At 38.5% G+C, this 27,352-nt stretch overlaps 2 protein-coding genes across 4 annotated transcripts in view; one reads left to right on the top strand and one right to left on the bottom strand.

Annotated features, from left to right (window-relative positions):
• The window catches only part of USP33 (ubiquitin specific peptidase 33), a 35,791-nt gene extending 10,045 nt beyond the window's left edge, over nucleotides 1–25,746 (bottom strand). The window contains exons 1-17 of one of the 3 annotated variants that reach the window (XM_058808949.1): nucleotides 25,559–25,746; nucleotides 19,993–20,131; nucleotides 18,927–18,980; nucleotides 16,782–16,844; nucleotides 14,881–15,033; nucleotides 13,585–13,684; nucleotides 10,632–10,701; nucleotides 10,029–10,142; nucleotides 9,274–9,352; nucleotides 6,824–7,238; nucleotides 6,298–6,438; nucleotides 4,710–4,822; nucleotides 3,521–3,693; nucleotides 3,315–3,409; nucleotides 2,708–2,741; nucleotides 1,878–1,923; nucleotides 1,042–1,222 (exon numbers count right to left, since the gene is read on the bottom strand). In XM_058808949.1, the coding sequence (XP_058664932.1) occupies nucleotides 1,042–1,222; nucleotides 1,878–1,923; nucleotides 2,708–2,741; nucleotides 3,315–3,409; nucleotides 3,521–3,693; nucleotides 4,710–4,822; nucleotides 6,298–6,438; nucleotides 6,824–7,238; nucleotides 9,274–9,352; nucleotides 10,029–10,142; nucleotides 10,632–10,701; nucleotides 13,585–13,684; nucleotides 14,881–15,033; nucleotides 16,782–16,844; nucleotides 18,927–18,980; nucleotides 19,993–20,073 (1,912 nt within the window). In that variant the 5' untranslated portion in view covers nucleotides 20,074–20,131; nucleotides 25,559–25,746. Of the gene's footprint in view, nucleotides 1–1,041; nucleotides 1,223–1,877; nucleotides 1,924–2,707; nucleotides 2,742–3,314; nucleotides 3,420–3,520; nucleotides 3,694–4,709; nucleotides 4,823–6,297; nucleotides 6,439–6,823; nucleotides 7,239–9,273; nucleotides 9,353–10,028; nucleotides 10,143–10,631; nucleotides 10,702–13,584; nucleotides 13,685–14,880; nucleotides 15,034–16,781; nucleotides 16,845–18,926; nucleotides 18,981–19,992; nucleotides 20,132–25,558 lie in introns of all 3 variants that reach the window. The other 2 variants (XM_058808948.1, XM_058808950.1) reach the window with 2 other exon arrangements.
• A 277-nt stretch (nucleotides 25,747–26,023) lies between these two features.
• Nucleotides 26,024–27,352, top strand: part of MIGA1 (mitoguardin 1) — a 35,521-nt gene continuing 34,192 nt past the window's right edge. Inside the window, exons 1-2 of the mRNA XM_058808226.1 lie at nucleotides 26,024–26,224; nucleotides 27,015–27,184. Coding sequence (XP_058664209.1) covers nucleotides 27,062–27,184 — 123 coding nt within the window. The 5' untranslated portion in view covers nucleotides 26,024–26,224; nucleotides 27,015–27,061. The remainder of the gene's footprint in view (nucleotides 26,225–27,014; nucleotides 27,185–27,352) is intronic.

Raw genomic sequence — 27,352 nt, 5'->3', positions numbered from 1 at the left:
GTGGTGAATTGAACTACTTTCAGCACATTCCTGCACTCTTCAGGCAGCATGATGTTTAAAACAGTCCTGAACCATAACATTCAGTGTAAGATTATCTGAACAATTTACTCTTGTCAGTTTTCACAACAAACTCTTTTCAAATCTTTGTATGCTTTAGAATAGAAAATAGCACAGATATAGAACAGCTACATGATACCATGATCATAACTAACTGTGTTTCAAAGACTACTCTTAATATATTTAAAATTATTACTATTTTTGAATTCATATTTAACTGCTAGTAAGTAAATAATCAAATATCTGCTAAACTGATTAGGTAAAGCATGACTTAGCAAGGACTAAATAGAAGTTGAAAAACTATCCAGTAGAACAAAAATAAAGGGAAAAAACCTCAAACAATGGATACTTTAAGTCTGAGAAGTATGAGGGGGTAACTTCCATAAAAACCTATATAATTTCTGGCTTAAATGTTTTCTTTCTCCTATTTTCCAAATCTTATAAATACTGAAATCACTTAGGCAGAAATTACCTCGACATATAGCAATAAGATGTTACTCAGCTACTCTTCATTACCCACAAATAGCAGTTACCACCTGTTTTGGGGTTAAATGGCAGTGATCATCCAAAAGAACATATTTTTAAAAAATGACTGGTATCTTTATAGTTCTTTGTAAACAATTTCCAAATATTAAAGCATTGACACAAACAGCAGTCACATAGAGTAGCTGATCAACTGGTCATCTGCTGGCAAGTTTATTTGTACATTTATGTTGTTCAATAGTTTTCTTTCTTAATATTCCTGGACCTGTTAAATTTTTTCCACCTTCACTTTTATTTAGGTGTACCACGTAATTTCAAAGATGTGCCAACACTTTCAGAGCAAGCCTTAAATCTTCCAGATCGAGGTAAAAATCACAGCATTCATCTTCCACTTTCTAATTACCTCTGTTTATCTATTTACCCTTCAGTATACAGTTATCACCCTTGAAGAAGAGTGTTGATGTAGCAGCTGCAAAGATAAAACCATCAGCCCATACTCACTGCTGGCAGTCCCATGGTGGCAGATGACAGACAGGAGATCGTAAGTCACGATTTGAGCAGGACTGTCCTTTGCAAGGAAAGGCTGAAGGTCAAGGCCTTCCAAGGGAAAGGACACATGGGTCCCAATTTTTGTGGAAAACATGAGTTCATGTCTGAATCTTTTGAGATGAATGCACAGAATCTGTAAGGATTGACAGATTCAGTCAAGAACTATACATGCTATTTGATATTAAATACCTAAAAACTGTGTGCACCATCTTTTCCTTTTATAATCCCAAAAAGGATAGTTTTCCTTATGACTTCAAGCATATTAAACTCTGTGTTTTAATCAGCTGTGGCTACTAACACTGATGCAGCACTGAAAAATGTACCTTTTCTCAATGCACATATTGCACAATCTTGTAATGGGGACACTAATTCCTCCTGATTATTGCACATATCAACTCATGCTTTGAAGTGTAACACTGGATTACTTTCTAAATGCAAAGTTACAAATGTTACTATAGAAAAGCTTTTCAGTCTGGCTGTGGTGTTTAATTCTGTGAACACAGTATAAACAGTAGAATATATACTAACACAGAACAGAAATGCTGTTACTGCCTGCAGACCAACAGCAGTAACATAGGGAAATCCCATTCCTGCACTTGTCATGTACAAGATTCATTTTCTTACAGGGTGAACAACCACGTTGCTCACATTCTTAACAAATGCCAATACAAAGGTAGACTTCCATCACACAGTATTATATAGACAATTTACTCTGTGCAACTCATTTACTCTTACCACATTCATAATCATGCAGAAAAAATGCTTTAAAGTGCATATTGTAACAGTACCTCAGGAAATTTTTGTACTTTGCAGAATTTCACTCCATTTCTTAACCTAAGCAAAGGAAAAACCAAACCAAAACAACCAATGATTAATTCTGAAAAAGTTTTACTTTATTGCACTAGATCAGCAAAAGCCTAAGCTGAACATTGCATTAGTAAACCCAAAATATTTCTGGAATGTAGACTAGACATGGACTAGCCAAAATGATACAAACAATGATGGTTCATAAGACAAGACAATCTGTACTGCTGAAAAATTCAAAACAGCAAGTACTATCAAGTCCCAACTAGCTAACAGTTTCTATTAACATAGAGGAAAAAACTTGAGGCTTCATGAAAGCTGATAATCCAGCAAAAAACAAAAAAAAATGAACTAAGTTTACTTCTAATAAATTATCTACAGCACATACAAGAAGGAATAACGTTCCTGTACCGTAAAGGGCTTCAAGCAGTCTTCACACCACTTCTGTTTCTTGGTTTTTTAGTATTTAAAGCCATATATTATTTATTTAACACACCTTAGTGTCCTACTGCATATCAGGGGAAAGCTGCTAGTACTAGAGAGGGCTAAAGACTTTAATTTTGTCAAACAAAACCAATTTACATCTAAATTGGAATGGCATGAGAAAGAATTAAGCACATGTGGTAGGGTAAGTCGGTGCTTCCTTGGGAAGTATTCCTTGGGAATACTGAATTTCTGACAGTCAGAACACAGGATCATATCAAAAGATGAACAATATTGGGACCTACCCAACAGAAATAAATGTCTCTTGAGTAACAGAAACAATAAAACCTCAAATTAAGACAAAGTAAAACAAAGGTAAAAGCCAGCTTACTTTTTACACCTTCCACAGCTGTACATGTTATCACCTGAAAAGATCAGGGAGAAGAAAACCAGCCATCATTCTCTAAATCCAAACAGTTATCCTTTAAGTGTGTACATTTGATAGAAAAAAGTGTCAAGGGAATTTAAGCTGCATTCAGTATTTAATAGTCATAATAGTGTTGACATAGCAACTACAGGAGAGGTTCTTAGGTTTTGTCTTCAACTATGAAGCAGTACAGTATAATCTGAAGAGATGATGCTATATAATTCAAAAGGGAAATAATTTACTATGTCCAAATTGAGGTTATAAGAATGATTATTAATATGGTGGGTTTGAAATTTTTATGAGCCTTCAGTTGATACAATTTCACTAAACCAAATTCAGACTGACTTGACATTTCTAAAGCAGCTTTCATAGGCATTTCTCTCAAAAACTCAGTTGAATGAGAAGCTTACCTTTCTGAAATGAATGATCCCAAATGAACAAGGACTGACTGTATTACACCTTAACAGGTGGCCTCTGCTTAACTGCATTAAGCTAAGAAGATATTAATCATCTCATTGTGACAGGAGGAAAAAAACACAGAAGAAACATGTTCAGGTAATTAACCTCTTACCCTTGAGCTCATCTCTGGCGAAAAAGGCAGCAAGACAATCTTGTAAGGTTACAACTGGACCCCAAAACCAGCTAGGAACACATGAGACAACAAACCTGAAACATCATTGACAGAAAAGAAAGAAAACCAACAAATGTTCTGCCAGAAGAGCAGAAACTAGAAGTTCAAAATAGATAATTGAATCAAACAAGGTAAATATTATCTACCTTTTGAAGTATTCCATAAAAAAGGCTATCCATCCCTGGGGGGCATATGCTTCTCCACATGACCCTGCCTTGACCAGAGATGTCTGATGACTTGCAGAATGGAGTTTAGCAAGATCTTCCTTACCTGGAATAGGCAAGGACAGATCCTGAAAGGTCTCCAGGGTTACAGACAGCTAAGGAAGAAAATAAATGAAACACAGTGGAGTTAAGCTTGAAGAGAAATGGTTAATTAAACTGAATTCTGTACAATTCACTAGTAACTACCAAGTCACTGCATCACTGAAAATTCCACTAGGTAGGAAATTACCATAAAAAAGCACATTTACAAGAATTCATTTTTTAAAAATCGGAACCAAAACATAGCATTTTAAAATTAACTTGCACATTGTTAGCACGGAAACATTTTTTTAGGTCACTATTATTTTGCTTCATATCAGTCATACAAAGCACTATGATTTTTGCTTCAGGCTGTGTTACACGTAATAGTTTCAGAAAGCTTCACTCCATTGTTTCTACAGCATTTTACTCTGACATTATATTGACCTGATGCAACTGGACATGCTGCAAGGGAGACCCATCTGTGCATTTTCTTGCTCCTGTGCTTCATTTAGTGATCACATAGTCACAGAGTCAAACATCAAACACATTCTAGAAATTTTTGTTTGTTTTTTGAATTTCTTCACCAGATTACCTTAAGACAACTTCACAAAGCAGTCAATGATTCATATCATTGCAAAAATTAGTGTCTTTACTTGGATTTTTTGAAAGACCTTATTTTGTAAGTCTCAATCTATCTGACAGGACAGTTACAGCACTATATTAGATCACTGTCTCATCTTTTCTTTGAAACATCAGGTAGCATGTATGCATTAGGATATTCAGAGCATTATTAAAAACTAATGAGACCTAAATGAAGTTGAAAAGCAAGCTTCTCTCTTCATCCTTGCTGTAAACCAATTCTCAGAATGTTTTTTTTAGCTATGAGTAAATATTCAGCTCAATGAATACAAGCTATTCTAAACACAAAGTGCTGGTAGAAGCTACTATTACAATTTGAGAGAACGAGTATGAAACACCCCAACCTTCTGAGGAAATCTGCCACAAAAGAATATAAAGTTACCAGAGAATGACTGTATTCATAAAGCAGTAAGAAAAGAACATGTTAAAAGCCAGAACTTTCTCTTCTTACCCGATCACAGGTCAAGCACTGGACTGAACTTATTATAGTGCCATCAAATATATCAGAGATAACACTCCTGTACTTCTTGCGCTTCTTCCTTTTTGGGGACGATACCGTTGAAACTATAAAATGACAAAAGTAAAATGCTGCAGTAAGGCAAAGTACAGTGGATTCTGATTACATTTCAACTTTGTGTAATATAATTAGAAGTCTCATGTTCAGAGTAAAATTATAAGCCAAGCCCTGTTTTCTATTTACTAAATATTTCTTAGGAATTATGAGATCACATTACTGCCATTATAGGCAATTAATGTGGGTTCCTCAAGCCATTGGGGACAATCACCAGAAACACTTGCCTCTGAAAGTAAAACTCAAGCTGCCAGTCTTGAAGTCTACAGCCTATTGCGACATGATGGATTTATCTTGGCAGGAATCCCTCAAGGTATAAAAAGGAACATTTTATTTGACACTTAATTTGATCGAATCTTCTTGGGAAGTTTCAACCATGCTGGGCTGAAAGACAGCATCTCAATATTACTGTATCAAAACACTGATGACAGAGGATTGAAGTACACTAAAGGTACAACTGGAGTCCAGCCTAACAGCTGCTTATTAAAAAACCCAAAGTCTCTCAACCTCTCCTGGGCAAGCACCAGTGACCGAGCACCTCTTCTGACAGACTCACTTCAGGTTGTCTAAAACCCTCCTGTAATGGCAAAGCCACAACTGGAGACACTAGCACAGATGCAGCGTCAAAGCTGCTGAACAAACAAACCTAGCAGGTCAATGATTTAAGTCCATTTAATCACTGTCATGCAACACCAATGCTAAAGCATTAAAAAGATAATAAAATGTTCAGAACTTATCTGCAAAGGCTATCAAATGAAGCAGGATCATAATATTAAAGTTGTATTTGTTTTTTGATTTGGTTTGGTGCAATGCCTTAAAAGCAAGCTCTGAAAGACAAGCTTTGCTTCAAGTAATGTACTGTTAGACAAATCAGGGAAAATAAAATTATATATTGTTCCTCATGCCCTAAGGCAGCACTGTCTTATATGTAAAGGCAGTAAAAGTCTAAATATTCCAGATGCTCATAAAGGCATCCTGCTGCAGTGCCAAGAGAAATACTCAGCACTGCAGGGACTTTAACTACCATGAAGCAGCCAGCATTTACAGGTTTATCTACAGTACAATTACACTTTGCTCCTTAAACCTTAATTGACTAAAATGGTGATTTACTGAACTTCTGCTGAATAACCAATGAGCTTATTCTCTGGAGAGCATTACCTTTGGGGGTACTAACTTCTCATACCTTTCTCTTCTCTCCAAACTGGTACTACTGAGAAAATTCTCTAAAAATAATATTCTGCCTTCCTAAAATAGAGGCAAATACTATTCATGCTTCAAAAGAATCAGAAGATTATAGAAATACAGGGAATAATCTTGCATGTCCAGCTTACATAACACTCCCTTTTCCCCACCAGCTAAAAGCCCCTTAGGAACAACCCTGCATTGTTACACAAGACATAAGAAACACAATGAGAACTATAATGTGGAATAATTCAGTACCAGGAAGGAGCAAATAAAGAGCCTCTACCTTTTTTGTGGACCTGTGCCAGTGAAGAGCACGATGGGAATGACTTTGGAGGGCTGTTTGATAAGCGTGTGTTCATCCCTTCAACTGAGGATGGTGTTTGGGCAGCAGATACATCATTCATGTGAACGTCATTGATGTAATCTGCAATTCAGAGTTGCACAAATTCTGTGAAAAAAATTACTGCACAATGAACAGACACAGTGGTCATGTAACTTATTTAACCCCACTGTCAGGCCACTGAACATTCAGGTATGTAGCTTCAGTTCCTTTGAAGTTAAGAACAAAACAAAAAACCCACTCTATCTGAAACCTTACCAAGCACAAACAGTTAGCTCATCAAGGGAATTAAAATCAAATTCAGAAGATCTAAACTGAAAAAATTAACTAAGTAAGGACATGGTTTACAAGTAAAACTACCTACCTTATTTGGCCTATACCTCTACTACATTCTATAACTCACTTCTACTCCCACAGATATTCTGGCTAAGATTTTGACTATTTCAACTGCACTTTAGCAATGCATTACCTGAGAATCTGCTGTGTATCTGTACTTTGACAGTTCCTTGGTTATTTAAAAATTCAGTGGTCTCTGAAGCAGTGTTTGTGTCTTTTTCCAAGTCTTCCATAGAATTTGCTCGTTTAAGTTTGTTGCTTTTTTCTTTCTGCCAGTCTTTGGAAGTGACTGAACTGTTATCATCATCCTGAATCAACATGGTTGTTTCTGCAGGATCCTCTAAGACAGGTTTGAAAATTGTGTCATTTTCTGTTTTATCACAGTTTCCACAGGATTCACAGGGCTGAAAGCTTAAGTCTGACTGGCTCTTATCTTCTTCCATACTCTCTTCAACACTCATAGGCTGGGCATCTTCCAGTTCTACAACTGGTTCTTTAAGTTCCTCATGCAGCAAATCCATGAGACAACGTAAAAATTCTTGTGCATCCTAGAATTTTAAACAAGTTTGACCATATTACTCTATTTTATCTGGAAGATATTCACAACAGAAAAGATACAGATAAGTAAAATGAAAGCTGGCTGTTAATGAAGAATGAAGAAAGTTCCTCTGTCCCAGGTCGAATGTTCAAAACCACTTTTCACTTCCAGACCATGTCTGTTTCCTGCATACATTTCTTGCACGTCACAAATAATCTTACAACACAAATTTCCTCCCAAAATAAACTATTTTCACAACACCAGCAAAAATGTTGTCATAGGTTACTGGAACAATAAACATAACTCAAACAAGTACCAGCAGCATGGTCAGACCCCAGCTCTGCTTGTACTGGAGCATTTTAGAGATAAAATGCTCCATTAAAATCAACCAGAGCCTTGCTTTCACTGGGTATGAAGTAAAATTACTAAGATGTGACTTAGCCTGACTTTCCAATGCATCACACTGACAACAATAATACAATTCTTCTAAAGCCTCAACAAGATTTCCCAAATGTGTTCCCACAAAGAGCTGTAATACTACAAGTCTAATCTGTGTTTGAAAACATCCTAAAAGCCACCAAATTTCATCAATCAGTGCAGTATCTATTTCTATCTTGGCAATAGAAAGTATCCAATAAAGCAGGTATGTGAGAAAACAAAAGCCTCTTGTTGGCAACTACTAGTGCTTTTATTTTCTTCTGTTTTCCTTTTTGTATTCTGGTTGTTCATAACAGTAATTTTTGCTGCTCAACGTTCCCATCTATCATAACAAATACTCATTCAGCTCAAAACTGCTGACTACAAAAACATTTCTTTTCTTAAAAATTGCAACTTACAGAACTGAGTTTGGATTTGGGTAATGAAAAAAAACCCCAGTATGCCCACTTGCTGGCAATCCTTTCACAAAAAACCAAAATTAACAAAAACATCTAGACACCAATTAAGAGATAAACATTCTTCATTGATCAATGTAATTTTCTCCCTGAAGATTGGACATGGTTGCCCAGCTTGCTCTAGGAGAGTGCTGGCTATGAAAGCCCTGCTGTACTTTAATTGTTGCCATGAAACCTGCTGAACACACAACTGAACTATGATCCAGGCATAACTAAAAAAGGCTCTCATTAAGTGTTGCTCTGCATGGAAAAAGATGTTTTCATCAGCATTCAAAGCTGCAAGAATTAAGTTTCCATACAGTTTCTTTTTGGTTTTCAAGGCTGAATTTCTGCTTTTTCAGAAAGCTAGGTGGCACGTCAAAAATTCATGAGCAGATTACAGAACTTTAAGCTTAGTATTTAAACATTGACTTTACAGCTTCATGCAGCAATTGAACATTAAAACATGTCCTAATCCTTCACTCCACAAATATGAAACATAATGGAACAGCAAAATTCCTATTAATAAATGCAGATTCCCAGAAGACACTAGTAAGCTTTTCTAATTACAAGGTTTAAATTTTTCACCTAGTCCTAAAGCTTTTAATGATAGTGCTCCACACTGTATGAATGCACCAGATATTGTATGAAGCAGCAACTGAAGAATGCCTTTCCTATAAAATGAACCCTGCCCATTTAACAAGCTACCAACCTGAGGTTCCCGTAACACACAAATGGTGGGGCTTTTTTCAAAGACACTAAATGGAAACTGCATACTGTGTATTTTTTTTAAAACATCATTAACAGACATATATTAAAAATCTGTTATATTAACTTTTTTTTAGCATCTTTATTTTCTGAGACTGCTCAAATATTAGCAGCATTATTTCCCACAAAGGAGAAGCTCAGATATTATTACTTGAATTTTTCTGAAAGAAAAGGAGTTATTCTACACTGAAGGCTTTTTGAGAATTTGATATAAGTAAATATAAAACATGACCTAACTACTGATTATTCCATTTCAAGTGATCTACATTCAAGTTATATTAACTAAAGTTTATGTTGCATTTGCTTTAAACAAATACAGGAAGTATGGTATTTTAAGCATTAGATTTCTGATTAAGAGATAATTTTATGGCTTAGGCAGATTTAAAAGGCATCAGAAAGTTTTACCTGTTGAGAGTAGCCTCGAAACATTGGATTAACAGTTTTAATTCCTTGAAATAAGCCAGTAGGGACAACAGATCCAGGCCTACAAAAAAAAGTTTTAAATATATAAACACTGAAAAATAAAGATTTTAAATGGATTTTTTAATCTTTACTGGGATCATACCGTTACCTGCAGCTGAACACCAATAAATTAATCTTCACAAAACATAATATTGGCATTGAATTATTAATACATGATTTTTAAACACCAGTCACCCAACTGAAACAGTGACTGTATCAGGCCTTTTATGGCATATTTCTTGTCAGACAATCAGACAACAAATCAGACATACTCTTGCCTCTGTGCGTAATTACTGCTTTACCTTTGTTTTTATATTTTGAAGTATTTTCTTAGCCAGATATTGCACAAATTCCATATAAGGAAATAAGAGAAACTGATAACATATTGATATGGAACAAAGGATACAGAGAGGATAAAATAGCTAAATATTTTAGATGCATTTCTGGCAAATATAAGTATTTTTAAGAGCTAAATGCTTGCAATCCAATCTATTTCTTGTCCTATCTTTGGTATGTATGAAAAATAGCAGGTTATAAGGAGTGCCTAAGCCCTGCAAGCCAGTCTTTCCTTCCTAATTTTTTTTAAGAGGAATTCTGTGTATACATAAAATAAAATTAGAAACCTAGGACAGATTAATGCATCCCTCATGACTCTGGAATTTATTTGTTATCATTTCATCACCAAAATGATTTAATACCTGCTTTTGTGCCAGAGTTCTGTCATCAGCTTGAGGTAACTTTTACAAATTGCAGGTTTCTTATCTGTTCGGGCTAAGCCGCCGCAGTCAAGAAAAAAGTGTGTCAAAGGTGGGCTGGATGAAAAGAAGAAAACAGTCATTTTTTCAGGTTGTTAAAATACAAGAGGAAATCTGCATTTCATACAGGATTATATCATAAAAGTAATGCTGTTCTATGACTGAACAACTCCACTTCCTACGTTCATAAATGCTGCAACCAAACATTTCCTGGTAGGACAACTTCAGCAGTACAGCCACACTCTGATCCTAATATTTCTTTTCTTGAATTAAGAGTTTATTCTTATGCATTTCCTCTGATTTTTCTGTAGATTTTTTCAGATTTTCTTCTAATCTCTAAAACTGCATATATTCTTATTTAGGAAGCATTAGAATGAAAGAGAGAAAAAGCTGAGTGGCCCATATACCATAATAAATTGTTTCCAGTATACAAGACAGATTCAACAAATATATGTCTTTCTCCATGGTACTGCACTTCTTAAATCCATCTGGAAAAAAAGCATGCATAAGCAAATATAAAATTGCATTAACTATCATTTTCCTTACCAGTTGGAAAGAGCTTGTAAAGCTGCATTCATGTAACAAGTGTTTCCAATATTTTTTAATCCTGTTAGACCTGGAAAACAGAATAAATACAAATCTGTTAATCCAATAATTCCTATAAAATATATACTGATCAGAATACTCATGGAACACTTGGGATGCCAATTACAATGCAGAATTGCAACTAAAAGAAACACAGGACTCCTAAACAAATACCAATCTAACTAGAAGTAGTAATGAAGTGTTCTGATCTCAACTGAACTAAAGAACACTTCAGAAAAGTGGACTGTATTTCATCCTTCTCACTTTTCGTGGTTTATGACATCTGCAGATTTTAATTTAAATTTTAAAACACCAAAGTTTTACTTCAGCCAAATGACTTACCTGTTCAGTTAAACTGTTGCTATGCTGTATTTGTAACTAATCACATCACCAAAAGCTTCTCTAAGATTTCACTCTTCTGGTCCAAATTCACACTAAATCAGATTATATTCAATATTCAAAACTTACTCAACATGTGATTATCCCAGGCTAGTCCTGCAATTAGTCCTTTTCTATTCCAATGATACACCTTTGTTTTTATTAACAGATTGCTCAATTCAGACTTTCCTGCATTGTTTATTTTCTAAGTCACACTATTTACATTCTTTACAGATAGTCACATATACCTTTTCCACACACATGAAAGTTGTAACTGACATATATTCTTTCCATAATTATGAATTATGCTATTCATGGCTACTAAAGCATTACATTATTTAAGTAATATATCAAAATAAAATTGATTTTGTGTGAGGGAACAGTAACATTTCTAAGCAAAGAATCAGTAAGACCCAAAAATTAAAAATCATGACAAACACTCAGCAATCAGTACTCATGACTATGCAATTCCTGAAGTCTAGGAACGCTCCTGGTAGTTTTGTATATGGCAGAAAAAGAAAAGTTACTAATAAAATCTTTCTACATCTGAAAACCACTTGGGTTACTTCAGTTACAATTTCTAATAGACAGGACTTCAAAGTTAAGTTTTACAATGTCCTTCTGTCTGAATGAAAGTACAGTCTTGCTTCCTGTATCAGAACATGCATTCCAAACTCTGCTACAAAGAGAACAATTATTCTTATACTGAAATTGGAAAGCAAGAACAGTTTGAAGATTTTGATTTTCTTTCAGTTTTTTAGAAGCAGCACATGCTTCAGGAAGATACTCTCGCTGCATTTTTCCAGCCTGTAGTAATAAAAGGAAAGTTTTCAAACAGACTTCTTGTGAAGATATATTCTAATCGTTGCTTCATCAAAAGCATTTCAAAAGAAATTTTAGGAATAAAGTTAAAACAAAGCTAAAGAAGATTCTTCCTTTCAGTTTGAATAAGTTTCTTAACAGTTCCATCATCATTACTGGGAACTTTATTGCAATTCTAATTGCATATTATTGCAAGGTAAGCTACATTCCCCAAAATAATAATAATATAAGAAGAGATAAAAATATACAAAAGACACATTGGTTGGAGAAACTAACTAGGAATAGAACACATGGGGTAATGATGTAAGGGCAGATGGCAAATTAGTAGGGTGGTGTCACATCCTGTAAGGCCGTGCCAGACAACAGAAGGGACAAGGCAGGTTTTCTGACCAATGCCAGCAGACTCAGCAGAGGGAAAGCTGGTAGTAGGTGAGTGAAGGAGAAATGAGAGCCATTGCTGTGGTTTAACTCCAGCCAGCAACACAACACCCCAGAGCTGCTCACTCACTCACTCACTCCCTAATGCTGGGATGGGCAGGGAGTTGTACAAGGGAGAAAACTCATGGGTTGAGAGAAAGACAATTTAACAGGTGAAGCAAAAGCTGTTTGCACAAGCAAAGCAAAGCAAGGCATTCATCCACCACTTCCCCCAGACAGGAAGGTGCCCTGCCATCTCCAGGAAAGCAGGGCTCCATCATGAATAATTGTCAAGACAAACACCCTAACTCTGAAAGTCCCCATCTTCCTTCTTCCTCTCCCAGGATGCCACATGCTATGGACTATCCCCTTGATCACTTGGGTCAGCTGTCCCAGTTGTGTCCCCTCCCAACTTCTTGTGCACCCCCAACCCACTCCCTGGTGGGTGGTGTGGGAAAGAGAAAAGGTTGACTGTGTGTAAGCCCTGCTAAGCAATAACTGAAACATCTCTACATTATCAACCTGTTTTCAGCACAAATCCAAAAACACAACCCCACAGCAGCTACTCTGCAGATAACTAACTCTTGCCCAGCCAAAAGTGGCATATGCATAAATTAGAATAACTTTTCTCTCATCACTGATGGAAAACAAACTGCCTTGACATATGCAATGGTATCTCAAAAATAACAGCTCAACAATCTGCTAGTCATATTTTTCTGAAAAATGGTACTTAGCAGTATTTTCTTTACCATGAAATACACAGACAGTTCTTAGAATGATCAATAATAATTAGAGGCTTTAAAGAAATAGTAATTATTATGTTCTCTTATGAAATGAAAGATTAAAGCTTCACTGCTTGGGATTAGCTTTGCTGCTTAGGATTTCATCACTTTAATTTTCATTTTTACACTAGATTTAGTATTAGGGTGGGGTAATCTCTGATATGAGAAAGTTTGGCAGTGCATGAAATCAATTACGTCAAGAAGAAAACAAATAACCAAAACCCCACACTAGGATACTACAGGCTCACAAAAGGATTACTCAAAATGAAGGAAAGTATTTAAATCAGGAATCTTTTAGGGCAAAGAGGCAAAACCAGTAGAACAGATTTTTAAAAAGCCTACTTGAACTAGAGTGGCTACAATACCAACTGCACTGAACACGCTTTGGCAATAGCAAAACTCAGGCAACAGCCTCTGCTCTGAAGGTAAGAAAGATTGCTCCAAGAAGAGCAAAACTAAAAATAAACACCTGAGCTGGAGCAGAAAAATAATGCATGGGGTTTTGCTTTTATTACCTCTGGTCTTCAATTCATCTTCTTCCACTTCTATATCTAAGTCATCAAATACAGCTGCTAAAGGAATCTTCAGTGTGGGATTACTGGGTATTTTAAAATCCTTAAAAGGAGGAAAAGAATATTTACTTTAATTCATCACTTTTCTACTTAATTAAGCCTATGTGTAATTTTACCAACAAATCAAGAACTGGAAAATTATGTGAATGTATTTTGAAATCTCACTGCACAGAAGTGAGAACACCAGGATTTCACAGGTACCCTCAGAAGGTTTACTAAGAACTCCCTCATGTTTTTGTTACCAGATCCCTGAGTGATTTTTAGAACAACAGCTGAAGAACCAAAACAAAGCCAGGGATGGGATTTATTCCCCCTGGATAACAAAGCAGCCAGCATGGAAGAGCTAAGGCAGGAGTTATCACCTAAGCTCATGTAGGTGTTTTTGATGTGCCACCAGATGGCTCACTACAGTTAATGAAGACAAATTAAACTCTTGAAAGAAAAATGTACAAATAGAGAAACAAACTAGTAGACAGGCAGCCATTTATTGAATTACAGGCTCCTTTTGTGAGCACATAAATAAAAATCCTGAACAAAATGCTTCACAAACTTCGTAAGTTCCACTGATTTTTCTGCATATTATACCTGTTTCCTTGGAAAACTAAAGAAGGTTAAATATAATAGAACAGAAATTCAGAAGTCTGAACTCAGCTTTATATCAAGGGACAAGAATTTTTAGACAACAGGATTTTTTAAATTCCAGTCGTGACATTCCAATTGAGCTGCTGGCAGTTTATGAGAAAATGATCAGATTACATTAATATTAAATACAAAACTTTGAAGTAAATATATTTATTATACAGACTGAAAAATGGCCCATCTTTCTGTTCAACCTGTGCATGATGATCTCTCTTCTACTGCTCTATGTCTCAAACAGAACACATTTAGAAATCCTGTGCTTCTGCCTGTGACTTTTAACCTAGTTACCTGTTAGGTTATGTAACTACATTACACACACACACACACAATAAAGAAATAGCACTTCTTTTTTCAGCTACAAGCATTATTCCAAACAATTGCAGTGTAACTTTTCCCAAGACAACACTTATCTAAGAAAAAAAAAGATCAGAGTGAACACTACTGATGCCAGTAAAGCTAAAAAAGTTTTATGAAAATATAGAGGAATTAACAGAAAGTTCAACCACAAGAATGGAGGAAAAGTTAGTCTCTCACTTAAGAGAAAACATAATTTTTACTGCAAAACTACAGCTGCCTTTGCTCCCTTGGGTTAAAAAATACCTGCACACTGTTTTCTTGTGCTTGGTGAGACAATCTTGTACTCGGTAGTGGAGAATGAGATCCCAATTTTCTGTCCAGGAATACTTCCTTACTACAGGCGTAACACCAAACACGGAGAGTGGTAAGGTTGACAGTCAGACAGTGCTTTGTCTCCTGAAACAGAACAAAAACCACAACTGGGATTCAGAAACTGGGAAAAACTAAACACTGCTACATGCAAGCTAGAACAGATATTTCAAAATTCTAGGTTTTTCAACAATGAAACAAGTATGCACATTAGGATATTGAAAAAGAACAATTCAGTTACTAAATTCTAACACAAACATTCATTTTTAGTACAAATCACTCAAACTAGTAATAAGATGCAATCAGAATCAAGACACTGCAATATCTAACATGCCTCTCTGTAATTAAAAAAATAAGAAGAAAGCCTTCTTATTCTTGTTAGAAATGCTACAATTCACAATGAACCAGTTTTCAAGGAATATCTGTAACTGGCCACAATGGGAGCTACCATCTCTACCATGTTTATTTCTACTGGTTTGCTGCAAAAATTCAGGGACCATCTGGTCTCCACCTACTCTAGAAACACCTCATTTCTCAGTCTATTGTAAAGGCTTTAGAACTGTGATTCAGCGTTAACAGCGGATAAAGAACCCGTGAAGGTATTCATATAGATTTACATTAATGCACTATCTATTTGTATAAATACTCTTTCTTCTCAAGTTTCTGCTTCAAAACAAAACAAAATCAGGAGTGGTGGTTGTGGAGAGATTTATTGATAATTGGTTAGCTGAGAAAGGCCATACTGACATAATGCCGCTGGTTAAGCTGAAGGAAGAAAGTCAGCAGTCAGCAAGCTGAAAGGAAAGGTCAGCAGTGAAGAAGCAGGCGTAGGTGCTGATATGTAACTGACCAATCCTGAGCTCAACTTTTGCAATATGTATGAAGCTCATTATTAACTGTATTTAACCCGCCGTACGGATCAATAGGTGGTAAAACCCAGTCATAACACCACAACTTCTTGTAAAACCCCTGTATAAACTATTCTTTCATTTTAATATTCACCAAGGCTTTTCAGTAATTGTAGGGATCAAAAATTGTTCTGTGTGGAACTTTAGATGCATTTACTGACCAACTGTAAACTGATGGCAAGACTTTCATTAGTCTCAAAGTCAGCAACTCAGAAATGCCATGTTTATAACACTGCCACCTCTCTGTGCCCAGAATACCTTGTTTTGGCAAGTGTTGCCCTTGCACACGTGTGTGCCCAGAACACACAGTGAGTTTAGACCCAAACCTATGCAGAGAATGCCCAGCCCTGGCAGAACTTGGCATGCTGGGGACAGAGTGCACACACTCCACTGCTCCCACCAAGCTGCATCCAAGATCAGGACAGAGCAGGAAAGCAAATGCTCAGCTCAGCCTACAGTTACTTCATCTGAAACAAGGAGCATATTGCAGAAACAAAGCAACTCTCTCTGGTAATTTATACTCCCTATCTTACACCTCTTCAGCTGCCCATTATTGCAACTTTCCTCCTCCTACCCATCAGGCAGCCTCAGTCCCAGAAATTTAAACTGAAGTAGTGAAGTACTAGACATAAGCTGAGGTACTCAGCACATCTTTCATCTGTGCATCTTGAAAATCATCAGTATTAATTGTCCTTTTTAATTTTAATTTGCACCATCTTCTTTAGAAGAACTGGATAATTATGCAGATGTACAAAACCTGCAAACTCACGTACTCCTAAATTAGCAAGATCTGCTTCTAGAACATGAGAAACAATTACAGCTAATCAAACCTCCACACAGCTAGCTAACATAGATTATTGACTTCATTGAAATAAAAGTTCTTTAACTCCATTGCTTCAAGGAACTGTGTTACCAGCAAACACATACCTGGGAATGGGTGGTACTGTGATCATCATGGGATTCACCACAGCCAACATATGTACACCTGTTCTGTTGGGCAAGATACACAGAATATAGAGAATTAAAAAGTGGTCTCAAACAGGCTTACAGAATAGGAACATATTGCCAGTCCCTTTAAATCCACTCAAATTTCAAACTTGTAGGACTTGAGTCCGACACAAACCAAGAGACATGCACAGAAAACAGTGGAATAAATATCACTTAAAGCAAAAAAGAATGCTGCAAGATTTAACTCAACTTCTCCTACTGATGAGCAATGTGTAGAATCTAATTTTTTTGGCAATTCCTATATATTTATTCATATTACACAACATGTATTTTTACAATTCCTTATTTGGTAAATATTGTTACAGAAAACACAAAGTTAATCCAGTGTCTGAGTGGTGAAATACTGAATGGCAACAGCCTCAGACACCTTTATACAGAAATCCCTGCATGTCCCTATCTGCAGTGCCTACTCATCAGAGCATTACTTCACAACTAATAAGCCTCTTCACCTTTACATAAGTTTTCAGCACTATATGGCTAAGAACTTGCCATGTTCTAGTTATAACATGCAAAATAATTGCCTATTTTAATCATTTTGCAATGCTCATTACAAAACATATTTGGCTGAGTTGAGTGTGGAATCTTGCAGCTGCTATCTTCAAGCAATTTTTGCTAATTCCTCATTTGCATGAGTCAGGCCAATCACACAGGAGGGTACAGCAGGTTATCTGTGTAACTCTAAGCATGTTAATGTATACAATCAAATAGTCACTGAACACGGCCAATTTCTATTAAATGATCTCAGCTATTTGATAAGTTACAGATTGTTTACATGCTGGGATCTCACCAGGTTTGTCTACTGAAAAAGCTGAAGACAAGATGCCAATTCATCCAAGAGGAGAAACATCACAGCATGACATTAAGTGTCCTACTGCAACTACAAGACTCTCCTATGGAAATGTGAGTATAAAATTTAGTTTTGCAGTAATAAGCCTAAGAGCTCTATGTGAAAGATAAAAAACATTGGTTTAAGTTTCACAGCATTTTCCCACCTGCCAGGTAGATGCATCCCTGAACACCTCTTCCCCACTCCCAAGAGGTTTGTTTAAACATAATTAAAACTTCAGGCCATCTAACAAAAGACATTAAACACTGCTTCTTTCCCCCTTCATCACTGTTATTGAAAGAAGGAGCAAAATAAGATGATCTCTTAATTGTTGCCACTGTCCACCTCAAAGGACACAAATGAAGGGCAGTTTAAGATGCTCACACATACACTTACAGGGGGCATTAGCCTAGAGATCCTTCTGACAGTACTTAAAGAAAAATTGCCATTAAATGAAGTCAAGCCTACAGGGCAAAATTTCAGTCTCTGTAAACATCTGCAAAAAGTCCAAAGAACTCACAGGACATTTTAAAAACTAAGTTAACTATATGTTTTCCAGTTGGGATCATAGATCCCTCATGCAACATCTTTGTATTTTCTTTAAACACAGTGAAAATTACAGTTTTTTGTAGACAGCAAGGATAGTCAGGCAAAAGCATGTTTATGGCAGAGCTATACCCAGGGCAAAGACTGTATGAAATTTGTACAAAGTAAAGAGAATGCTCATACAAGATTATGCAAGTTTCAAAAAAAGGAATTTTTATTTGTTTTCCTTAAGAATAAAAGTTAGAGTATGCATTATTCTGTAAAATGTCTGCATTTACTACTAGATGTTATGACTACAACTGCTAAAAAAGGCTTATAAAAAGTAATTTAATTAACTCAGGGATAATATATTATTTTTTAGATCTACCAACCCATGGAAAAGATTAAAAAAACCTTCAAAACTTAAGAGCTAAAAAGTATCATAACTCAAGTAAAAACACTAATAGGCTATCTTCCTTCTTATAAAAAACCCTCATTTTAAGCATATTATTCTTAAATTATAAGAAGTATGCACCCAATAGAAGGCAAGTTATCTAAAAAAAAAAAAGAACTACAGAAGAAATTTTGTTTTTAAATGATAAGTTAAACAAACTAACTTCAAGAACTTCATCGCAGATGTTTCTTTAAAAAAACTCTACCAACTTTATCTTTACTAGAAAATGACTGTGCTGCAGAACAAGAGAACAACTTACCTCTAAGCATGCCCAAAGGTTGGGTCCTCTGACTTTACAGTCCTGACAAGTGCCCTGGTAAAGTTCAACACAAAAGCAAGTTTTATTTCACTTACTTTCACCAGTAAACCACAACTTCAAGACAAAATGAGAAAAAATACTGTAAAGCTTAGTATCAGATTAATACCTTTAAGACTTTAAAGTTAGATTTTAAAAAGGGATATTTTGATAACCAATCCAGTTTTTGCTTCCCATAATCTCAAAATCAGCGTATTTTTTGACTAAAATATCAGATTTATATCTGAGTTTTCATCTTAAACCAAAAATTGCTTTTCTAAGGCATAAATATTACCCTATCACAATCCCCATAATTGGTCTTTCCTATAAATTTAACATAAAAAGAAATTATAGTGATAGAACTTTTAGTAAATTCATATTGCTTCTTGCAGACACCACCTGCAAAGGTTTATAGAAACAAGATGTAACAGGAGGGAAATGCTGTTCTCCTCAGCAGAAAATGAACTGTTACAGAAATTAAGCACCATGGACAGAAAAGTTCTCACTTTTCATCACCTCCCAGCTACCTAAATAAGCTACAAGATCCTTCCTTGTTCCATTTATTAATACTAGCTTGAAACAAAGATTTCAGGGAGGGGAGGCTTCTCATACTGTGGCTTCTCCATCAAAAAGAGAACTGTGACCCAAGTAAATTCAAGCATAAATTTCTTTGTTACAGTTTCTACTTGAAGTCAGTTGTGCTATCTTACATGGACAGTCTGAATAACCAAATGCTGCAATGGCAATGAAAATGAAGTTCAGCTTGGTGTTCTGCTAACTCTAACTAATGATTACAATAAAACATCAATTGTGGCAAAGGTGCTCTTCAAGTGCTGAAAAACAGATTTACAGCTTCATCAATCCCACAATTCTTCTCATACTTTATTTAAACCCTGCTATTCCAGCAGAGGAGCTTTTACCCATGCTTGACACTTAAATGAACCTTATAACTAATAATACACTAACATGTGGACCTAAAAAACCTGATCAGTTAACAGTGATAGGAAGAAAATGAATTGCTACAACTCACATGAGATTTCTGTATCAATTCCTCCTTTGTTATCTCACCAACTGATTCCAGGTGTGGGCAATTGCTGCTGGGTGATGACATGGCTGAAGCTGTATTTTCTGAGATGCTGTAGCTGTAATTTTCAACACCAGAGAATCACCTGTCAAGAGAAGTAAGAATGAGTAAAACCCAACTCCTTAGACTAGACAGCAATACTAGATATCTAATATGCAACATATACATAACTTTTAAAACAATGTGCCTCTTTAGACTAAGTTAGTATAAACAACTTTATAAAGAGACTCCAATAGCCCAAAACTATTGCTGACTTCTAAAATGAAATCCTATGACTTATAAGTCAAACAAAAAGAATTCTGAATGGAGCAGAGGTGATTTGGGTCAATTATTTAACTTTGTGGACTCTGCTATGGCACCCAAATGCTATAAACATTGGTTTTCAAGCCAACCTAGAACTGACAGTGGCTTTGCCTGTACGTTCTGGAAAAGGATCTTTGCAACACTGCTGAAGCTGTGAAAGCTGAACTGCAGAAACACAAGACTCGTTTATCACAGGATACAGAAACTTTATCTTGGTTTTATTTATTTACAAAGACACATTCTAGATTCAGACATATTATATATCAAAAGGAGACAAACTTGTGACTCACATGTAGCACTAAACACTCAGCAACACTTTTATCTTGTTCTCTTTGCCCATCCAAGGTCTCTGGTGTAGACATAGAAACTTACCAGAAATAAAGAATGCTACATACAATCACTTTGTTACTATTATTTCAATAGTTGCACAGAAAACAACAGAAGGAAAATAAAAATACTAACTCTGTAACGTTCTTTTTATATAAATACTCCAACTGACTCATTCAGACAGGGACTATCCAATAACTTTGTTTCAGTTTTGTCACTTAAGCAATTACTATTGATGACTCAATCTCTCTAAAGGCCAAAAAAATTTAACTTGTTCTGCTCAATTATTCTGCCCAATATCTGTCCAATGTAGCACTCCTTTATCAAGACTTACAACTAAACTTCAACTCAGTGATGTACTCTCCTTGTTCTGTCTGCAGCCTTTGGCACTGCTATCAACACCTCTTTCCACTTTGCCTGTGTGCTTTGGCAGCTTTAGGTTTGCTCCTTCCACTTACAGGACCAAGCACTCATTTCAGTATCAAGCACCCTACAGCTCTGACAGAGTGGGGAAATCAAACCTTGCCTAATGGACATCTCAGACACACTCCCAGGTAAACTCTCACCTTATCATGTCTGACTTTTTCCTTCTGTTGCCTTGCAGTAAATCCCTTTGAATCAAGAGCCATTTCAGCTCCCTTTGGTCATTTTTCTATATAAGTGTGTGTATGTGTGTAAATAGTCTGTTTTATTGCTATAAACATTATTACACAGGTAATATTATTGAAGTATTACATCTTATTTGTTATGGAAAATTTCTTCATGTCCTATTACATGCATGTATGTACACACACACATATATATATACAAATACATTTTATATAAAAATAATCACCTATATAATAATATAATTATTAGATACCTAATTGTATATATGGACTCATAAGTATGAGTATATATGCTTCAGTCTTTTTAATATCATGTTAACAGTTGTTCAATAAGGTATTTCAGAAATTATCTCACAAGACTGAAAATACTACATTTACGATTTTTTTTCTAAATGAGATCTGAATTCTCTCCCAGGACCAGTGGCATGACATTTAAAATGCATTATTCTAAAACATAAGCTCCAGCTGGAGAAGCACTTCCCCAGTTCAGTGACTAACTATAATCTATATGCACTGTTACTGAAAGACACTTCAAATCAGGCAACAGTTTTTCAAGCCAAACCTCCTCAACTTCCATCATATTAGCAATTCCTCTTTGAACTGTAAGGTTCCCTTCCAGAACAGAAATGGCAACATGAATGCATGTTACATCTCCCACAGTTTGCAAGGTCTGTTAAAATGTTTAAAAAGGACAAGTGAGTTTCAAATAAAGCCCTGAGCACGTTAAATGCAGTGAGATGACTTAATACAAATGCTTTAAAAAGACTGATATAATGGATTAGTAAAGCTTTAGGCTTTTTTTTTATGGCAGAAGCTTTCTGAATGCACTATTACAAGTAATACAAGCAATGAATGGAGACTTCACCTCATGCTGCCAGATTTGTATTTAATTTGTATTTAACTTTTCATACACAAAACTCCACAAATCCAAACCTGCAGTCCTGAACAAACCCAGACCCAGGAGCTCTGCTCATGCCAGTTTCTGCTTCTTGGTGCAATCTGCATCTAACAATGATCAGAAAGGCCAAAGCTGTTCAAACTCATGTCCCTGTGGATGTGGTCCCTATTCCTGTCTTATGGAGAGCATCCCTTGTGGAAGTGTAGTTCATGTTACAAATTCTTCACTTGTCATTATATGAACAAAGCTGAGTGACCATTCTTTCACCTTTTGTTAACAATTTCTTTACACACCTCCTTCCATCTTGCTGCACTGTGATAACTCTGCCATAACCTTGGTAGCTTAATACACATAGCTGCAGAAACACATTTTGTAGAATTTTATATTAAAGTCTAAAACTGTCAAATTAATTCAAAAGCCATGACTCATCCTTCACCTAAGTCCTAGCCAGCCCAGGGTAGCCCCTCCCTTGCTCAGTGACCTTCCTCCATTTCACCACTTCCTACTCTATGTGAAGAGATTGCTTTTCTTCCCCTGCAGCTCATTAGCACATCTGCTTTTACACCAGCTTCTGCATTGCATTGGCATCATCCAAAAACTGTTTTTCTGCATTTTCAGTACTTGAAAAAAAACCCAAAATAATCCAATAGGATTTGTAGTTTCCTTTGCATTCCACGTTGTACTCCTGTTCTGAGGCTGGAGCATATCTCCATTTCATGATCCCATGAGATCACACAATCATAGCACGGTTTGGGTGGAAGGAACCTTGGAGATCATCTGGTTCCAAAGCCCCACCATGGGCAGGGGTGCCACTCATCAGATCAGGGTGCCCAGGGCCCCATCCAGGCTGGCCTCAGACACTTCCAGGGATGGAGCATCCACAGCTCCTCTGAACAGCCTGTTCCAGTGTCTCACCACCCTCACAATAGAGAATTTCTTCCTACTATCTAACTAAACCTGCCCTCTGAGTTCAAAGGCATTCCCCCTGTCCTATCCCTGCCCTTGTTCAAGTCCTGCTCCAAGTCTTTGTGTAAGGTCTCCCTCTCCCCCCTGGCTGATCAGCCCCAGCTCTCTCAGCCTGTTTCCACACCAACTGCTCATGATCACACTCATGCAATAAGGTTTTCAACAAATGCTTCCCACAGGTCTGGGAGAGGATTTCTCTCCCAGTCTATTGCCAGCTCTCCCCATTGCTTCCCCTCAGAGGTTGCAGCTCACCTATCTCAATGCTTCACACTACCCCATCCCATGAAGTGAACCAATTCATGCTCCAAAGAAGGACTCATCAACAGAATTTTGCTTTGAGCACGCACAGACTCACACTTCAAAGAAAAAATGCTCTTCAAGTCCAGTCTTGGAGGGTTTTTTGTGTTCTTGACAAGTCTTTTCATTCCCCAAGTAAAACAAAATTGAGCCATCAGAGAAATGTGGACTACAATTCAAAACATCATGACCAGCAACCTGCTTATTATTCAGTAGAATTCCACAGCATCAGACTTGTGTGGTGCCTACCATGGAAAGCCTATCACACCCACAGAAAACTCCCATCAAACACTATGGAATTCACCTGATCTCCAAAATTATCTTTGGGTCATGTAAGGAACCCTATATCTCCTAAAGAAACAAAACAAAATTTAAATTATTTCAAAAAGTTTTGGATTAATGATTTCATCTGCCCTAGTTACAGTAGTTAACACCTCAACAGATACTGAAAAAAACAATTGTATGTTTTATGTATTCCACTGATATTCTAAATATGGAGCTGTTTTAAGAGATCATTTTACAGAGTTCAGTAAGGGAATGTTGATGGAAGATTTTAAGAATAAAAGGATTATTCTGAAGACATCAATTATATGAAGCAGCAATTGTGTCTTCATTACAGGCTTTTATTATTGTGTCAGTACAGCTCTGAATAACAGCATCTCAAACCAGTAATCTGTAAGCTCAGGCTCCTTCATTGCACTCATGGTTATTTTACCAGTGATGCACTGGAACAATTTCATTTCACATTTATTTATATTTTATAGCAACAAAGCAAGAGTGACACAGAGTGCAACTTTGTACCTGAACACTTAATTACTTAGAATACTAAGGAGGTCTGGAAGTTCAGTAATTACTTATCCTATTAATATTCTTCACATTCACAAAAAACCCACCAGCATTCACTCAGAGCTATAAAAGCCCACTGAAGTGATAGCCTTAGGCATATACCAATGGTTAAGATACATAATTTTTATCACTTTTCTAAAAATCTGCATTGTTTTAATTAAACTTTACGGAAATTCCTTCAATTGCTTTTGTACATGAATGACATTTTTACCAAACTTAAATGAGTCTTTTTACTGTGTCAAATTAAGGTTCATCTTTCCTATTTCTTGACCTAAGTTCCTTTATATTCCATCAATCAATAGGCAGTTTTGAATTTTATCTCCCATCCCTCCGTATTTTTATCTTTTTTTTAACCTATCAACAATAAACAAGTGCAGCCCATTTCTTGAAAAAATGACACCACCAATTCCAGCTCTGGTAGAGAACTTACTTTATATATATTTAGCATAAAACCTGGTATTTTCCCACTGGATGACAAAAGTGTACTCAATAACCTGGTCAAAGGTACCTGCTCTTTCTCCTCAGGCACCAAGAGCTACCCACTCAAGCAAGACACAAATTGATAAGTCACTTGCATTACATTTCTTTTCTGCACTTATGTACTGTTCCCACAGAGAAAAGACATTTGAAAATATTCTGGAGTTGAGGGTATATCCTCTTACAAGGTTAGATAGTTTTTATTTTATATTGGCTTTCAGGGCATACGGGCCACTCTTTCCTTTCTTCCTTCCACCACGCTAAATCCTAACCACGAAACCCATTAGCTAACCTCTATATTTCTAAGAGGATTTTCCTACTCGGGCTTTGCCTAAGCGCAGAAGCCTACAGTGATTTTCCACTAGGTGATCCCCGGACTCTTCCCGCAGGCTGTTCCAGCCCTCATACCGACGACCCATCCGCACGGGTGACTCGGGGAGCGAACGGGGCCATTTCTCGGTCAATTCCCGGCTTTAGGGACTGCGCGGTGCCCCCGGTACCGCTGCCGCACAGCCGCACCTTCAGCAGGGACCTGCGGAGCTCTGTGGCCGCTTCCAGCCGGGGGCAGGCCGGTCCCGCCCCACACGGCCCCGCTGCCCCGGGCCGGGCACCGCCGACCTCGGGCCCCCGCACAGCCCTGCGGGACCGCCGGGACGGCTCCCGGGCGGCCGCCATCGCCGCACCAACGCGCCTCGGGCTGTGCGACCGGCCAGGCACACGGCCCGCCGCGCTGCCAGCCCCCGCCAGACCGAACCCTCCGCCGCTGCCCAGCGGGCCCTTCCTCTCTTACCGGAGCAGCCGGGAGGATGCGCCGCGCACGGATCCCAGAGCTCAGCCGGGCCGTGACCAGCACCGCGTCTCGCCCTTGCCTGCGGGGACAGCGGCGCTGCAGCGGGGCTGCCGTGGCGGAGCTGGGCGCGCCCGGGCCGCGGCTCCGCCGGTGCCGCCCCGCACACGCGCGGCCGGGCGGGCGCGGCTGCCGCGACGCCGCCGCGGACGCGCCCCGCACAAAGATGGCGGCGCCGAGAGCCTCAGCCGCTCATGTGAGCGCTGCCCCGCACAAAGATGGCGGCGCCGAGAGCCTCAGCCGCTCATGTGAGCGCTGCCCCGCACAAAGATGGCGGCGCCGAGAGCCTCAGCCGCTCATGTGAGCGCTGCCCCGCACAAAGATGGCGGCGCCGAGAGCCTCAGCCGCTCATGTGAGCGCTGCCCCGCACAAAGATGGCGGCGCCAGGCGCGCACCCCGCCCCCGCCCGGCTGCCCTCAGCGGGAGCTGCCCGCAGCAAAGATGGCGGGCGCGGGGTTCTGACGCCGCAGGTTTCCCTCACGTGGTAGCCGCTCCTCCCGGCCGACAGCGGCCGCGTCTCCCTCTGCCGGAAGCGGATCCCGCCGGTCTCCGGGCAGCGCCGGGACTGGAGCCGAGGGAGCTGCCCGTGCCCCGGTGCTCGGCGGGCAGGTAGGTGACAACTGCGTGCGGCAGCTGCAGCGGCCCGGGCACGGGGAGAGGCGCGCCCGCTGTGACCCGGGCGGGTGCGGTGAGGGGGCTGAGGAGCGCGCAGGGCACCCGGTTCTGCCCGCCCGTGATGCCGGGGCTGCCCAGGCTGGAGAGGGCTCGGGCGGGCTGGGCGGAGGTGGCTTCTGCTCCGCGGCCTCCCGCCGTGCCGCGGTTGCGGTGCCGGGGTCGCGGTTCGGAGGCTTCGCCTTGTGTTGAGCATCAGGGAGCGAGAGAGGTGTGCCTGCGGCGGGGAGATTACGTCAGGCTGTAGTGGTTGTGTCTCGTGGTGTGTCTGCAAATAAACGAGGCGCTGAATGAGATAAACTTTTTCTAGCCGCTCACAAATCTTTTAATTCTTTCAGGCGACAGATTTGTTCTTCCAGCAGTCGCGGTTTCAGAGGCAGGGTTGTTGCCGTGCGTGGTTTAGAGGCTGTAGTACGGGAGCGGCCGCTAATGAAAGCAGAGCGAGCCCTCCTTAGTGCTGGGCGTTGGGCAGCTGCACATCTGCACACAGCAGCTGGACACACGGGGCCTGAGCTGAACCAGCAAATCTGCTGTCACCACATCAAGTCTTGCCTCTAGTTAAAAACATCAATCAAACAAGTCATGTACTGTGATTGAAGAGATTAAAGCTTGTAGAAGAAAAATGTCCTGGGCTGCTATAGTTATGCGTCCTTCTTTTAGGAAGGATGCATCCTTCCATGGTTATGCATCCTTTACATCTTCATAGTATGTATCCTTCTTTTGCCAGAATATTCCAGAGACCATCTGTGATTGTTTTCAAGATAGTTTCGCTTAATGAGGTATGGGAGAGAAGGAGCCATGTCAGAAGAGGCTGTTACTGAGACACGATTTTCTCTGAAGACAGTAGCTCTACGGGTGTTTCATCTTCCCCTTTCCTGGTATTATTCTCTTAACCAGGTAATAAATGCATCTAAATTTTGTTGCTTTTGTTATACGTTTAAAAGTTTATTGCAGTGTTGTATGTGCTCTTGTGACTGAATTAAATTTGTACAGAATACATTGGGGTTTAGTTGGTTTATAACACTGCACTAAATTAAGTGTGACTTTTTGTCTTTTTCTGCTAAT

The sequence above is a fragment of the Ammospiza caudacuta genome, chromosome 7 (genome assembly GCF_027887145.1).
Source record: "Ammospiza caudacuta isolate bAmmCau1 chromosome 7, bAmmCau1.pri, whole genome shotgun sequence".
NCBI classification, from domain to species: domain Eukaryota; kingdom Metazoa; phylum Chordata; class Aves; order Passeriformes; family Passerellidae; genus Ammospiza; species Ammospiza caudacuta.
The sequence above is the reverse complement of the archived record's forward strand: the minus strand, read 5'-3'. Positions and strand labels throughout refer to the sequence as shown.